Genomic DNA, 17,543 nt, shown 5'->3' on the forward strand with positions numbered 1-17,543 from the left:
TGCAGCGGCATGTTATTCCATGCGGTTTGCATTTAGTTGGACCATCATTTATTTTTCAACAGGACAATGACCCCTAACACACCTCCAGGCTCTCTAAGGGCTATTTGACCAAGAAGGAGAGTGATGGGGTGCTACGCCAGATGACCTGGCCTCCACAGTCACCAGACCTGAACCCAATCGAGATGGTTTGGGGTGAGCTGGACCGCAGAGTGAAGGCAAAAGGGCCAACAAGTGCTAAGCATCTCTGGGAACTCCTTCAAGATTGTTGGAAGACCATTTCCGGTGACTACCTCTTGAATCTCATCAAGAGAATGCCAAGAGTGTGCAAAGCAGTCATCAAAGCAAAAGGTGGCTACTTTGAAGAACCTAGAATATAAGACATATTTTCAGTTGTTTCACACTTTTTTGTTAAGTATATAATTCCACATGTGTTAATTCATAGTTTTGATGCCTTCAGAGTGAATGTACAATTTTCATAGTCATGAAAATACAGAAAAATCTTTAAATGAGAAGGTGTGTCCAAACTTTTGGTCTGTACTGTACATGGTCTCCTCCTGCTCCCATATGGTCTCCTACTGCTCTCATATGGTCTCCTACTGCTGCCACATGGTCTCCCCCTGTTGTGCATTATTTCCTCCTGCATCTGCTTGGTCTCCTCCTGCAGCTACATGGTCTCCTCCTGCAGCTACATGGTCTCCTCCTGCTGTGCATGGTTTCCTCCTGTATCTACTTGGTCTCCTCCTGCTTCAACATGGTCTCCTCCTGCTGTCACATGATCTCCTCCTGCTGTCTCTTTGTCTTCTCCTTGATCTGCTTGGTCTCCTCCTGTATCTACATGGTTTCCTACTGCTGTCTCTTAGTCTCTTCATCCTGTCTTTGGTCTCCTCCTCCTGTCTCTTCATCGCCTCCTTCTGCCACATGGTCTCCTCCTGCTGGTGCATGGTCTCTTCCTGCAGATTCATGGTCTCCTCCTGCTGGTGCATGGTCTCTTCCTGCAGATTCATGGTCTCCTGCTTCTGCTGCATGATCTCCTCCTGCAAGTGCTTGGTCTCCTCCTGCTGCCACATAGTCTCCTCCTGCTGGTGCATGGTCTCCTCCTGCAGATTAATGGTCTCCAACTTCTGCTGCACGATCTCCTCCTGCTTCCCATGGTCTCCTGCAGCTGGCTTTCCTTTCTCTACAGCTGTCTGGTCCACACATTGCTGCCCTGGAGAATGAGGAAGCCCAGCACAGTAAATAGCCTATAATATCTGGCAGCCCAGCTATAGACTTTGCACTGTGGCCCGGGGGCTTCAAGTGGCCCCTGTGCGGTTATTTCCCTTGTAGCATTAGCAGGATTTGTGCCAGATTATTGGAATCGACATAAGTCTTATGCACTTTCTCCCACTTCAGAAAGTGCTTAGAGAATGTTATTTTTACTTCTTCACGCAGGAAATCACCTTGTTTTGGTGACACATCATGTTCTGCGCTCGCCCACATGACACACGGGGACCGGGAAGTGTTTACGATTGATACACAGTTAAGTGAGAGGATATGAAAGTGTAAATACCAAGAACACAAACATTTCTTAATATTGACTTGTTTTTCTCCCAAACGTGTTCCTAACTTCAAGATGAAGAGAAAATCTCAGCATCGAAACGTGTAGCCGGAATAAATCACCAATAAAGGAGCCTTGTCTGCTTCCTCTCTTCTTTGGACGGTCATTATGCAGCGTCCGGCCGTCTCCTGCATTTTTTTTCTAAATTGCTAAAGAAGGAACATGTCAGAAGGAACTTAAAGAATAAGGTTTTGGTGCATTTTTTTTTGGCGCACTACTTCAAGCGTTTCAAAAGACAAATTTCCATTGTTTTATCCAGCAGAAATGCTTAAAAAATATTGAAATTTCTCATTTGAAACATTTGAAGTAATGCGCCAAAAAATGCTGAAAAACCTTAAAAAAGTTCTTTCATGATTTGGATTTTTTTAGCCTAAAAATCCACATAAAATAACTCTGACTTTAGCTGTTGCTTCTTTTTTTCCATGTGGAAATAATCAGCACCGTTTGCACAATAGACGCGGTTTCCTATTGAAATCAATAAGTAGTGAATTTAAAAGAGTGTTAGAAATTGGTTTTCAAGTGGATTTTGAAGCAAATTTTTTCCCGAGCTTTCACAGGTAACAAACACTATCTGTTTGTGTCATTTGAGGAAACTTCAGTGTTTTATGCCTTTTTCTCCTGATCTCTGTACGTGAGCTGTGACGTCCTCTCACAATCCAGATTCATCACAGTTTTACTGCTGCTTTCCCTGCCTCAGCTTTTATAGTGGCTATGATTGTCCTTCCTGATAACCTGCACTGAACATGTGATGTGTTAGTGGAAAAGAATTACAAGGGCGGGATTCTTCACTGGATGATGCAATGTTCTGTGATGCGCCTCATTCACACATCCGATTTTTCTACGTATCAGAAAAATAGACCAATTTTCTCGTAAGTGGAGAGATAAAAAAAAAAACTTTCTCCACTTTCTCCATTCTGACAGTTCGTGAAAATCGCCCATTGACTTGCATTGCCAATTTTGATCCAACCCTCGGATCAAAATCGGTCACGTCGCTGCGCTTTTCCACGGACCTCTCGGTCTGCGAAAAATCACGAACATGTACACGGCGTCATACTTTATCACAGGTACAGTTATATGAAAAAGTTTGGGCACCCCTATTAATCTTAAGCTTATTGTTTTATAAAAATTGGTGTTTTTGCAACAGCTATTTCGGTTTCATATATGTAATAACTGTTGGACACAGTAATGTTTCTGCCTTGAAATGAGGTTTATTGTACTAACAGAAAATGTGGAATCCGCATTCAAACAAAATGTGACAGGTGCATAAGTATGGGCACCTCACCAGAAAAGTGACATTAATATTTAGTAGATCCTCCTTTTGCAAAAATAACAGCCTCTAGTCGCTTCCTGTAGCTTTTAATGAGTTCCTGGATCCTGGATGAAGGTATTTTTGACCATTCCTCTTTACAAAACAATTCCAGTTCAGTTAAGTTTGATGGTCGCCGAGCATGGACAGCCCTCTTCAAATGATCCCACAGATGTTCAATGATATTCAGGTCTGGGGACTGGGATGGCCATTCCAGAACATTGTAATTGTTCCTCGGCATGAATGCCTGAGTGGATCTGGAGCGGTGTTTTGGATCATTGTCTTGCTGAAAGATCCATCCCCTGCGTAACTTCAACTTTATCACTGATTCTTGAACATTATTGTCAAGAATCTGCTGATACTGAGTGGAATCCATGCGTCCCTCAACTTTAACAAGATTCCCGGTGCCGGCATTGGCCACACAGCCCCAAAGCATGATGAAACCTCCACCAAATTTTACTGTGGGTAGCAAGTGTTTTTCTTGGAATGCTGTTTTTTTGCCGCCATGCATAACGCTTTTTGTATGACCAAATAACTCAATCTTGGTTTCATCAGTCCACAGGACCTTCTTCCAAAAAGAAATTCTCTTCTCCAAATGTGCTTTTGCATACCTCAGCCGACTCTGTTTGTGGCGTGCTTGTAGAAATGGCTTCTTTCGCATCACTCTCCCATACAGCTTCTCCTTGTGCAAAGTGCATTGTATAGTTGACCGATGCACAGTGACACCATCTGCAGCAAGTTGATGCTGCAGCTCTCTGGAGGTGGTCTGAGGATTGTCCTTGACTGATCACACCATTCTTCTTCTCTGCCTTTCTGATGTTTTTCTTGGCCTGCCACTTCTGGCCTTAACAAGAACTGTCCCTGTGTTCTTCCATTTCCTTACTATGTTCCTCACAGTGGAAACTGACAGGTGAAATCTCTGAGACAGCTTTTTGTATTCTTCCCCTGAAAAACTATGTTGAATAATCTTTGTTTTCAGATCATTTGACAGTTGTTTTGAGGAGCTCATGATGCCACTCTTCAGAGGAGATTCAAACAGGAGAACAACTTGCAAGTGGCCACTTTAAGTAGCTTTTCTCATGATTGCATACACCTGGCTATGAAGTTCAAAGCTCAATGAGGTTACAAAACCAAAAAAAGTGCTTTAGTAAGTCAGTAAAAAGTAGGTAGGAGTATTTAAAACAAGAAAATGATAAGGGTGCCCATACTTATGCACCTGTCAAATTTTGTTTGAATGCAGATTGCACATTTTCTGTTAGTACAATAAACCTCATTTCAAGGCAGAAACATTACTGTGTCCAACAGTTATTACATAGATCAAACTGAAATAGCTGTTGCAAAAACACCAATTTTTATAAAACATTAAGCTTAAGATTAATAGGGGTGCCCAAACTTTTTCATATAACTGTACAAGTGCTATCTGTGAAAAACAGCAATAGCACTTGCACGTGAAAACTGGACGTGTGAATGAGACCTAGAATTGCGTTGACCCTTTTAGGAAATTCGGATTAAGAAAATTGTAAATTGTTCAAATCTGAGGGATCTAGAGAATTCCTACAAATCCGACACAAATTCCATTCTCATTGACTCACTGTGTTCATCTTTTTCTCAGAATTAATATTATTGTAAATTTTGTGTAATTTGTAATTTTTTTTAGAAAGGACAAAATTAGACTTAAAATGTGTCAGATTTATTACAATAGTTCAGACGGCTTGATAAATTTGTCCATATTGAAGACTGTCTACTCTAAGTTTCCACCACCTATTAGGTAACTGGCTTTGTGCCAGTAAATCTGTGACATTTTTGTGTGTTTTGTTTTTTCGCACCATAAGCTTCTCCCGTTTTCTAGTAAACTATTTCCTCTTCAGAGGAGAAAAATGGCGCCAATTTGTCATTTGCATTAATTTTATAATCACTTTTCTTTTTTTGTCTTATGATATTTGTTGGCATTTCTTCGGGGGATGTTACTGAGAGCAGTCATGTTCATACTGTCCATGTGGTGGGAAACGTGCCGGAGAGCCCACAGAATAGTGGGGGTCATACTTAGATGTGCGGCCGATCAGTGCAATGTGTCAGACGGGACCATAGTGTAGAGCATACAGCATCCAGGACTGGTACATCGGCATCCAGGACTGGTACATCGGCATCCAGGACTGATACATCGGTATCCAGGACTGGTACATTAGCATCCAGGACTGGTACATACAGCATCCAGGACTGGTACATCGGCATCCAGGACTGGTACATCAGCATCCAGGACTGGTACATCGGCATCCAGGACTGGTACATCAGCATCCAGGACTGGTACATCGGCATCCAGGACTGGTACATCAGCATTCAGGACTGGTACATACAGCATCCAGGACTGGTACATCAGCATCCAGGACTGGTATATCGGCATCCAGGACTGGTACATTAGCATCCAGGACTGGTACATACAGCATCCAGGACTGGTACATCGGCATCCAGGACTGGTACATCAGCATCCAGGACTGGTACATCGGCATCCAGGACTGGAACATCAGCATCCAGGACTGGTACATCGGCATCCAGGACTGGTACATCAGTATTCAGGACTGGTACATACAGCATCCAGGACTGGTACATCAGCATCCAGGATTGGTACATCAGCATTCAGGACAGGTACATCGGCATCCAGGACTGGTACATCAGCATCCAGGACTGGTACATCAGCATTCAGGACTGGTACATCGGCATCCAGGACTGGTACATCAGCATCCAGGACTGGTACATCAGCATTCAGGACAGGTACATCGGCATCCAGGACTGGTACATCAGCATCCAGGACTGGTACATCAGCATTCAGGACTGGCACATCGGCATCCAGAACTGGTACATCAGCATCCAGGACTGGTACATCAGCATTCAGGACTGGTACATCGGCATCCAGGACTGGTACATCAGCATCCAGGACTGGTACATCAGCATTCAGGACTGGTACATCGGCATCCAGGACTGGTATATCAGCATCCAGAACTGGTACATCAGCATCCAGGACTGGTACATCGGCATCCAGGACTGGTACATCAGCATCCAGGACTGGTACATCGGCATCCAGGACTGGTACATCAGCATTCAGGACTGGTACAGAACAGCATCCAGGACTGGTACATCAGCATCCAGGACTGGTACATCAGCATTCAAGACAGGTACATCGGTATCCAGGACTGGTACATCGGCATCCAGGACTGGTGCATCGGCATCCAGGACTGGTGCATCGGCATCCAGGACTGGTACATCTGACGCGCCCCCTGGACCGTGGGGTACTCGGCAGCCGGGCCTCTGGTTGCCGGGGGATATCACGGTAGCTGGCCCGGTCCGTGACCCAGGGCGGTTAGTAAAAGGGGGAATAGTTTATAGGGGATTTGGGAAAGTGTTTGTGACGCCACCTGTGGATTGCGGCTAGAGGGAGCCGCCACTGCGGAGCAGTCCTCTGGAGCTGGTGTTACGGCAGCAGGGATGGTGTGGCTCTCCACAGGTAGAGCAAGCTCCAGGGCAGCGTGGGGTGTAATGGATGGTGGTGCAGGGGAGAAAATATGCAAGAAAAGAATATGAAGGAGATGGGGGCATAGACACATTATCTTGAATCCCACTATTTTGTGGGGCCGAACTTAGATCACGGTTGAATTCTAACATAATGCAGTGAAATGAGCAATACTTACATGTTGTGCCACTTGTGGCTTTCCAGAGGAAAACTTTGTTTTTTTATGTGCTAAAAAAAATCGAAACCACCAAAATCACAAATGTGCAACAAGTAATACATAAATACAGACAAGGAAAAATAGATGCAATATAAAAAAACATATATGTAGCAATAAATAAATAAGGAAGAAAATAATAAATATTTTAAAAATAGGCCTTGTATAGATGCAAAAAAAACACATGTATGTCACAATAATCTTTCCCCCATCTGACCTATCCATCAACGTCAATGGCTGTTCACTCTCCCCAGTCCCTCAAGCTCTCTGCTTTGGGGTAACCCTGGACTGTTACCTCTCATTCAAACCACATATCCAAGCCCTTTCCACTTCCTGCCGACTCCAACTCAAAAATATCTCCCAGATCTGCACATTCCTCAGCAAAGACTCTTCAAAAACAATAGTGCACGCCCTCATCATCTCCCGCCTCAACTTCTGCAACCTCCTGCTCTGTGGCCTCCCCTCTAACACTCTCGCACCCCTCCAATCTATCCTAAACTCTGATGCTCGACTAATCCACCTGTCCACCCGCTATTCCCCGACCTCTCCCCTCTGTCAATCCCTTCACTGGCTCCCCATTGCCCAGAGACTCCAGTTGAACCCTAACCATGACATACAAAGCCATCCACAACCTGTCTCCTCCATACATCTGTGACCTAGTCTCCTGGTACATACCTGCACGCAACCTCCGATCCTCACAGGATCTCCTTCTCTACTCCCCTCTTATCTCCTCTTCCCACAATCGGATACAAGATTTCTCCCGTGCTTCCCCCCTACTCTGGAATGCTCTACCCCAACACATCAGACTCTCGTCCACCGTGGAAACCTTCAAAAGGAACCTGAAGACCCACCTCTTCCGACAAGCCTACAACCTGCAGTAACCACTGATCCACGACCAGCTCTACCCTCACCTACTGTATCCTCACCCATCCCTTGTAGACGGTGAGCCCTCGCGGGCAGGGTCCTCGCTCCTCCTGTACCAGTCGCTGACTCATTTTTGTTCAAGATTATTGTACTTGTCTTTTATTATGTCTACCTCTTTTCACATGTAAAGCGCCATGGAATAAATGGCGTTATAATGATAAATAATAATAATAAATACATAAATAAATGAGAAAAAAATGCTAAAATAGGCCATAAATAGATATAAAAAACACATTTATATAGCAATAAATAAGAAAAAAAATAAAAATAAATTGAAAAAAATAGGCATAACATAGATATAAAACAATATATAATAAATGAAATAAGAAACAAATAGAATTAAAAGGAAAAATAGACATTAAATAGACACAAAGGTGAAAAAAATTACAAATAGATAAAAATACAGAAGCAACAAATAAATAAGCAAAAAAGATTTTTAAAAAAGCAAAAAGTGGGCACAAAATCAATATCTAGCCTTATTATCTCTGCATTAACGCGTTATGTGATCAATAATGTCCCGCAGATATAATAAGTCTACATCACGCTGCGTATTTGATGGTGAATATACCATTTGGTTTTTAGGAATGAATCTTTATATGTTGGTTCAGCCAAGAGATATTTTATCTTGTTTTTAATGAATAGTTGGGGGAGGGGAGAGTCTGTGAAATGCAGGAATCAGGGGAAGACGTCACCTCCCAGTATATATGTATATATAATACCTGCACTGGAATGTTTCCTTCCACGTCTTCAGACAATCTCTCATCAATCTTATCCGCTAATGGCAGCCGGTGGAGGTTGCATTATTATTTTTTTGCTTTATCTCAGCCATTAAGTATTTCCAGACCTAAGTGCTGAATAAATAAAGGGTCAAACGCATTATTTAACCCCTTCCCACAAATGGGTTTCACTTTACATCCAGATGTGCCGTAGTGTGTAATTCAGGGTCCGGACGCACATTTCACTCCATATTATTAGTGGGCGCCGAGCTCATGGCAGCATCGTACAGTCGTCATGTTTCACCATAATAATAGCTTCCCTGTCTGACATTTCATGTGGACACAGACCTTCAAATATAAGACAGGATAATCATTAAAAATATAAAAAAATTATTATGATGACAATCTGAGCAGCCCCACATATACTATATATACAGTATACAGTGGGTACGGAAAGTATTCAGACCCCTTTACATTTTTCACTCCTTGTTTCATTGCAGCCGTTTGGTAAATTCTAAAAAGTTCATTTTTTTTCTCATTAAAGTCCACTCTGCACCCCATCTGGACAGAAAAAAACAGAAATGTAGAAATTTTTGCAAATTTATTAAAAAAGAAAAACTGAAATATCACATGGTCATAAGTATTCAGACCCTTTGCTCAGTATTGAGTAGAAGCCCCCTTTTGAGCTAGTACAGCCATGAGTCTTCTTGGGAATGATACAAGTTTTTCACCCCTGGATTTGGGGATCCTCCGCCATTCTTCCTTGCTGATCCTCTCCAGTTCCGGCAGGTTGGATGGTGAACGTTGGTGGACAGCCATTTTCAGGTCTCTCCAGAGATGCTCAATTGGGTTTAGGTCAGGGCTCTGGCTGGGCCAGTCAAGAATGGTCACAGAGTTGTTCTGAAGCCACTCCTTTGTTATTTTAGCCCTGTTCCCACAATGGGAAATCTTGGATATGTGCTCTGCGTGTCCATTTGTGGACTGAGTGGGTCTAAGTCCACATACAATACAGGTCATGGGCCGCTAACCACCCACTATAGAAACAGAACTGGAAGCAAGGGGTTAATCTGCGCTGCCGTGGAGAAAGAATAAAGGGATGCAGATCCAAGTTTAAGCAGTTTAATTGTCAACGCATTTCAAAGTTTTACAACTCCTTCATCAGGACAAACGTCGTTGTAAAGTTCTAAAACTTTGCAACACATTGACTATTAAACCGATTAAACTTGGATCTGCATCCCTTTATTCTTTCTCCACAGCAGCGCAGATTAACCCATTGCTTTCAGTTCTGTTTCTTCCGTTTTTCACCGTATTTCTGCAGCAGTCTTTAACTCTATCAGCGGTTGTTGTGTGCATCACTGTGCATGTTCTTCTATTACTGTTTAACTCAGATAAGACCCTATTTGCACTTTTTATCCTTTCCAGCATCATTATTAACCACCCCCTATAGTCAATATGCCCCCAATGAGTTTGTTCCAAAATGGACATCTCTTACCTATTGTAGGTGATGGATGTGAGATCACTTGGGACCTTCTGCTGGGATGCTCATTGAGCGTGGGTGTTCTCAGGGAGTGTTGATTTCCCCATGATCACAGGAGAGAATGGCGCAGAGGTCCCACGTGCGTTCTGCTTCTCCACGGCCATCTGATATTTGACCAGTATGTTGTATCTGAGCAGGGTTCTGTAGACCCCCTAACTGCATTAGACTTTAGGTCCTTCTCGGGCCGTAGTCCACTGAGCACTGCCATGAATTGCACCCCATGGTCAGCTGTCTCTACTTATGGTACTATTTGGGTGTTTTGTCTTAGACAGAAGGTCAACCTTTCTAAAATGAGAGGTTCACGTTTCAGTGAGAGTTTCGTGATATAAGAATGTTTTGTATCTAGAAATGTTTTTTTTAAAAATTTTTGTTTTCATTTTTTGCTTTGCACTGAAAATAGAAACTTAATTGAGTTTTTTTTTCTTCATTTTTTCAGGTTACAATGGCAAATATTGGACTAAACATGTACGGATCCCAGGATCCTCACAAGACAATACTTTTTTCTCTCCGAATGGCCACTTGGAATCAAATATTGGACCCATGGGTTTATATTCTTCTGCGGAAAACTGTCCTCAGAAAACTGTTCAGAATCGCCCGGCGCTGCTGTGGTGTAGAAATGATTGGTTTACACGCATGGGAATTTAGCTCCATCAAAAACTCCCTGAAGGTCGCTACTGTCTCCGAATCTCCTGCCAGCTCGCGAACAAACACCTTCAGCATCTCTCCAAAAATAGATATGGAACAAAAATGTGAACTCATCGAAAGTAAATGAGTGTTTCCAGATGTGTACGAGACGATGCTATGGAATGGCGATGGGAGACCGGTCAGTGAACTTATTAAAAAGGTGAATTAATCTCATGGACCATCAAAAAACAGTCAAGACTGATATATTTCATGGCGCGGCGGGCAACACAAACCTGATTTTATGCCAAATAGAAGACTGTAAATCATAGAAACGTCATTGACAGTCAAAAAAATAATTTAATGTAGCGTTTATTGTATGGCCGGGAAAACTTTTTGGCTACTTCTGCTCATTAAGTATTTGTTGAATTTCCCATTGCAATGGGAAGGAAATCCCGTGAAGCTTATCTATAAGTTATGTTCAAAAGAAATCTCTGAGGATAACTTGATATTTAAACCAAATTTACCTAAAAATTAAGGAGAATATTTTCAAAAATTTCAGTAAAAAATTTATTGTGAATCAAAAAAGTGCACAAAAAAAGAAAAATTGTAAGGAATTTTACAATTTCGATATTTATTAGAAACGAACAAATCTTTTTAAATTCATATTTGTCAACATCTTCCGAAATTTCCCAGGAAATTTTTATCGCGGCAAATCAAAAATATTCCATTGCCCTGAAAAAATGTGTAACACTTTGAGGTCATCTAGGACTGTATCCAATTACATTTTAATAATAAGGTCAAGGTGACCTCTACATGTCTATCAGTAAACAGTTGTTAGCTGTTCTTCACTGCTGTGCTGTCACACACTATCTGTACAGTTTATTTGGTATTTTATGACTTTCTCTCTATCTCTATGGCTGAGCTGTCACGTACTCTCACTATCCAGATTCATCACAGAACGTCTGCTGCATTCCATGCCTCTGCTTTTATACAGGCTGCGACAGTTCCTCCTGATTGGCTGTGCCAAACCATGTGATGTGACAGCTGTAAGGCATTATGTGGAGGTTTGCACATCTGTACTTGATCCTTCTCTTGATGATATAATCTTCTACAATATATAAATTGAGGGACAACCATTTTAGGCAATTTGTGTGAAGCAAATAGTTTTAATTTGACGAGTTCAGCGAATTCCTAAAAATTCAACACAAATTCGATTTAAATCTGTAATAATTACTCATTTCAGTTCCATGGAGCCTGGAGCATTGTCAACGATTTGATCGCATTGGATCTGATCGGCTGATGACTTTTTATATCCCACTAACATGTGCAGCCATAACCAGTGGGTTAGACGTGCTTGCACTTCAAGTTATGGGACTCCATGACAAGAGGGGGTTAAATCTAAAATTGCCAAGACTTACCACATGCTTTACTATTGGGTAGAAAAAAATTGCTAAGACTTACCACATGCTTTACTATTGGGTAGAAAAAAATTGCTAAGACTTACCACATGCTTTACTATTGGGTAGAAAAAAATTGCTAAGACTTACCACATGCTTTACTATTGGGAAAAAAAAAATTGCTAAGACTTACCACATGCTTTACTATTGGGTAGAAAAAAATTGCCAAGACTTACCACATGCTTTACTATTGGGCAGAAAAGTTGAGATTGGTTGGAATTTCTACAATATTTGCAAGTCAACTTTTTTCCCTTATAGAGGTTGCACATGAGTTAGGTAACAGCGCACATTTATTGTTCCTCACAGGAGACCAAACTCCTCCAGAGAGCTCTAACCTAAAAATGAATAAAGTGGTAAATACATTTTACTCCATTTGTGAACTATTTTGTTGAGAGCAACAGCAGGAGATCCATGGCCCAAGAGGCAACATTTTCTCAAATGTTGAAATATCCCACTAAACTTAAGAAGCTGATCAAGTATTTAACCAAAACTTTGTCAGACGAGATAACGAGTAACAGTTTACATAACCGATGAGAGAATGAAACAACGAGTCTTTTCTCACTACTACAACTTTTTTTCTCTTCTTCTTTTTCATGCTATGAATTGTTTTTAACACATTATCCAGGAGATGATCTGAAGTATCCTATTCCCTACTAAATATTCTTGATTGCTAAAAAAAAATTTGGCCAATTTTTTTTTTTTTTAGGGGGCTCTCTTTTAAGCTAGTTTTGTGAAAGTTTTGATAATATTCTCCAAAACCACCTTGCCACATACAGTGAGTATTGCCTTGCAAAATAGACTTTTAACACATAAACGAAATCTATATTTTTTGGAGAAAACAAAAAGGAATGTAAATGTTTCCGTTTCATGTGCTTTTTTTTTTTTTTTGTAGCATTGTTGTTTTAAAATAGTGCAATATTACTGTATATATAAAAGTATTTATGTCCAGGGTCAAGTTCTGTCTGTTTTGTGTTTGTTTGTTTGTTTGTTTGTGGAGTTTTCATTGTACATTTGTCGGAGTAATTTACATTTTATGAAGTGAACAAAATATAGAATTTTGAATATTTAGGAAGGGAAACAAATATTTTATGAGAAATGTTACTGTTTGCCGTTGATTTTAGAATGTTTTGTCATTTTTTTTTAATCTGCCCAAAATGTTTATATATTTAGCTAATTCAACAGAGAATATTTTCTAAATTATTATTATTTTTTTTTTAGAATAAATTTAAAGAGAACCTGTCATTAATATGTCACTTTTATATCTGGTGTAAATGTTGTTTTTCTTCTGAATCCAACAATGTTTTTCTTTCGTTCCTGCTACTTTCCTTTGCTGAGATACGGCCTCCTCTACCATGTATATAAATCTAATATTATTAGTCAACTGGGCGTGATCATCAAGAGCTTCTCTTTAGTAAAAAATATTGCTACTTTCAGTATATTTTATTGAAATGCGGCTCACATAACTCGGGAATGATGATGATGAAATTGCCATAATATGACAGGTGAAAGATTCAGGATTATCAAAAAAATCATTTAAAAGTATAAAAAATAACTTGCAAGGATAGAAAACTTTCTGGGAAGTAATATTCTATCGATCTGTTGTCTAATTGGATTTCTCTACTCAGTTTGTGATATTGCAAAATTCTCCAATATAATTTCACTATGTGCCGGATTATCAGATTTTGTGGATTATCAGATCCAGGATTAGAGTAATGATGCATGTTATTATCATCCTGAGCTCGGTGCACACGTTTGCCTGTCTGTTATTGGCAGATCTCATTATCAGATATGTACAGCATTGCTTATTGTCCTTGGAAAGAAAACAACAATGTAGAAAGTCTCTTCCTGGCTGCAATCAGGGAAGTTTTTTGTTACCCAGTGTAAAGCCCAGAATGAGATATTGCACTAAAAAGCCTTAAAGTGATTGGGAAATTTTTAACCTCGTGTCATTTTGTATTTTTAAAATTCTCGGCTAATTCATTTCCTAATATATTTTTAAAGTATTTGGAGCTCTATTTTTTATGCAGCTACAAATCCATGTCATGGTGATAGAGTCAAATTCTATTATCTCCTGCCTGCTAGCAGCCACCACTAGGGGGAGCTCACTGCATACACTTTTATTACTGAGTTCACTTGTAGATACAAAATGCAATGAGCTCCTTATCTCCCCCTGGTGGCAGCTGCAGGTAGACAGAATTTTATAATTTCACATTAATTCTTTGCAGTCTGTAACCAAGGAGTCACATGGATTTCATGGGAGCTGTATACACAAAATGATATATATATTTTTTAAGGCTAGAAATTAGCAAATCGTTTCGAGGTGATTCACTTTGAATTTCACAAAAAAATTGGTTTTGCAGAATCTAATTTTTTGTGATTCGATGAGTTGCAATTAAGAAAAACAGTGTCCTACTCGCTGCCACCTTAAGTTTTTTTAAGGCTGGGAAGAGGATTAGCCTATTAAAATAAAATAAAAACATTATACTCACCTCATTCCTCACCTGTATTGGCATCGGAGCTCCCTGCCCGTTCCCCTGTTGGCTCACTTCATCCAGTTTTCTCCTCCATCTTTACTGTTGTGACTTAGTGAATGCCAGAGTCATTGAATATTGAAGGAGACTTTAGACAGAAAAGAGGATCGAAGCTGGAGGGAGGAAGCGAGCCAACGGAGGCCTGGGCAGGGAGCTACCAGGACAGGTGAGTGTAATATGTTTTTAGTTTTTAACCCCTCAATTTATTATGCATTGGGGTCTAAATAGACCCTAAAGGATAATAAATAGATTTTACCAGCAATTCGACTCTCTTTGAATACATTGTATGCAAATAAAATTTACTGCTGAATTTGCACAAATCTGGAGAATCTAATTTTGGCAGATTCGCTTTTTTTTATTTAAGGGTATTTGTAAGTTTTTTAGATTTGTAAAATTACAATCCCCTTGTTAATATCGCACTTTAAACTGAAATTGTAATCATCTATTAAACGTAAATCTTAGTCTTTGGATAGTCAGATCTTGAGAACTCACGAGGTAATTGCCATTTTAATATTTTGTCAAGATCAGTTATTTTTTTTTAGGTAATAATTAACTGAATGATCCAATTTTGTGAAAAACTTTCTGACCCGAACTCTAGAGGTTTTCTAATCTCTTCATTCTGCTTAGAGGCTGAGACTCTTCTCATCCCGTACAGAACGGGATATTGTTCAAAATGCCAAAAAATTGCATCTTGATTTGTTTAATGTTGTTACAATGTTGTTACTCGTCTTCTGTCTTGGAGTTTTGGGTACAGATTGTTTAAGATTTGTTCAATGTCTGAGCATTAAATTGTTTTCCTTTGCAAGTAAAAGATTTATTGTGTGCGTTTTATTCTTTTGCCGTAGTCGTCGGTCAGTGTGAATATCTCACGTCAGGTATAATGTCTGAGCCTATAGCTGATGATACTGTATAACCGACGGGAGAGAATAAGAGTCATCGTTGAGATGTTTGTAGTCAGTCGATGACAACAATTGTGTCAATGGTCCCAGTTTCCATTAACAGAATCAACTTCTAATGGTTCTTTTAACTTTTAATGGGACTTTCTTTCTTCGATCCTCTCTCTGGACATTACCATTAACTTTCTGGCAATGCAATACTGTCATTGAAAGAAAATCTTTCCTTAAAGGGGTTGCTGGGACTGACATATTGATGACTCCATGGCTTACATGCTGCTGTATCCTGCCCCCTACATTGCCAATTAGGAAAGTTTTCACCATTTCCATGAGGCACAACAGGTCGGGAAGACCTTTTAGAGACATTGTCCCATCCTCATGATGGATGCAGACATTAATAAAAATTGGGAGAGTAGCCCCAAATTACGTCTATAAAGAGATAGGTCGGTGCGCAGACATCTGCCTAAATCTGCATCGCGGCTGCCATCTATCGCAAAGGGCTGATCTGAGTGTGGTATTTGCGTGTCATGCCCCCATCTAATGGAAGGTGACACTTTTAGGGGGAATGTCACAAAAAAGTTTATAAAAATCAATAATTCATTTGCACAATTGATGTGTGGGAGATTCAATTAGCAATGGATACATTTGGTGGAAATTGAAGATGTTAAATAAAATATTACATTCTTATATTTACTATGACTGAGGACGCAGTACTTGTGCCAGAAACGCGTCAGACTGTTTTTTAAACTTTTTAAGATGATCCAATAAAGCTTTTTGATTTTATCCGTTGGAGTGACGACCATCTCTCCTTTCCAATTTTTTTGCTATTTGCTGCGCTCACCGGCGGGACCGGCACCCTCCGTTGAAGCATGTCTCCCTCGGTGTTGGATTCAGCGTGAAGCTCCCTGACTCTCCCCCTCGTCTCATTCTTATATTTACTTCTCCTCGGAGCTCCCGATAGTTGTCCCCCTGCAGCCGCTCAGTCCTTCAGTTGTCTCCTTTGCCTTCTTCTTCTCCCTCTGGGCTTCCAGGGGGCCGTGCCGCTGTTGATCGGGACCCACGCTATCACATAGGGTATGACATCGCAAACTAAGTCGCCCAATATTTGGATTTGCCTAAATCTACAAATTTTGGTAAATTCTAAATTAATTTGATTTGTTTAGAACCTATTTGCTCATCTCTAATAACAATCATTGAGGAGCACAAGGTCTTACTGTACCTCTGATCTCATATTTCCAACCGGCTAAAACAGTAGAAAAGTAGTGTCGTCCATCAGATGCAATTTCACAGGGATATCCTCCCAGAAGCATTGAAGTTATAGCAGAATATCTCCAATATATTGAATATGATGCAGGTATACAGGCTCCGCGTACCGAGCTACAGGGGACCTTGTGTCCGTCCATGAGCCTCCTACTTGATTATCACCTGGTTTGGCAAAAAATCATAAAAATTCAAACTAGATATAACTAGGCGAGAAAAGCCCTAGGAGGAGACGGTGACACGATGTGAATGCTACCCGTTATTGTGCAGAATTGATGAATTGTTTTATTGCATGAAATAATTTGATAATATCATAAAACACAGAATAATCCCCGTAATTCAGACAGATTATTATGACATAACATTTTCTGCCTGTTACTTTCCCAACCTCTTTCCCTGTACACACTGCAGTCAGATGATGTGAAGCAAACAGAGCAGAAACAACAGAAGGACAGAGATAAGGGATAATTTACTCTGCATCCGCTCCATATCTCTCCGGGACCTTTATGTGGATCAATAGTGGATGAGATACCGCTAATGACTTCCCCAACGTCTCGGCGGCGCTAGCTCTCAGGATCCACGTTCTGTTTGTTTTCCAGCAACTTGTAAACAACAAGAAGATTTCTGCTGTTTGTAAACAATGTAATAACAAATGTAACAAATGTAAGAATGTAACAAAGCGCTAAGTAATAACACTCTGCGGAGAGGATTGTGCCAAGTGAGACGGAGCGAAGCCTTCCTCCCGGGAAAAGCAAATTTCAATTTTTGCATTTTCATTTTTTCCTCCTCATTTTCCGAGAGCTATAACTTATTTTTCCATCGACATCTCCGTATGAGGATTTGTTTTTTTTTGGGAAAGAGCTGCAGTTTTGAATTTCATCATTCACGTTACTATATAATGTACCGAAAAACAGGAGAAAAAAAATCCAACTTTGGTGAAATTGCGAATAAAAAGGAATTCAGGGAGAACAGAGTTGCA

The 17,543-nt window shown here is 40.4% G+C and overlaps 1 protein-coding gene across 1 annotated transcript in view; it reads left to right on the top strand.

The window, feature by feature from the left end:
• The window catches only part of PTGFR (prostaglandin F receptor), a 29,971-nt gene extending 15,893 nt beyond the window's left edge, over positions 1-14,078 (top strand). The window contains exon 3 of the mRNA XM_073643951.1: positions 10,236-14,078. Coding sequence (XP_073500052.1) covers positions 10,236-10,571 — 336 coding nt within the window. The 3' untranslated portion in view covers positions 10,572-14,078. The remainder of the gene's footprint in view (positions 1-10,235) is intronic.
• The last annotated feature ends 3,465 nt before the right edge of the window (positions 14,079-17,543 follow it).

The sequence above is a fragment of the Phyllobates terribilis genome, unplaced genomic scaffold (assembly GCF_046119375.1).
Source record: "Phyllobates terribilis strain yellow unplaced genomic scaffold, ASM4611937v1 Scaffold_8__6_contigs__length_399053987, whole genome shotgun sequence".
Classification (NCBI taxonomy): Eukaryota; Metazoa; Chordata; class Amphibia; order Anura; family Dendrobatidae; genus Phyllobates; species Phyllobates terribilis.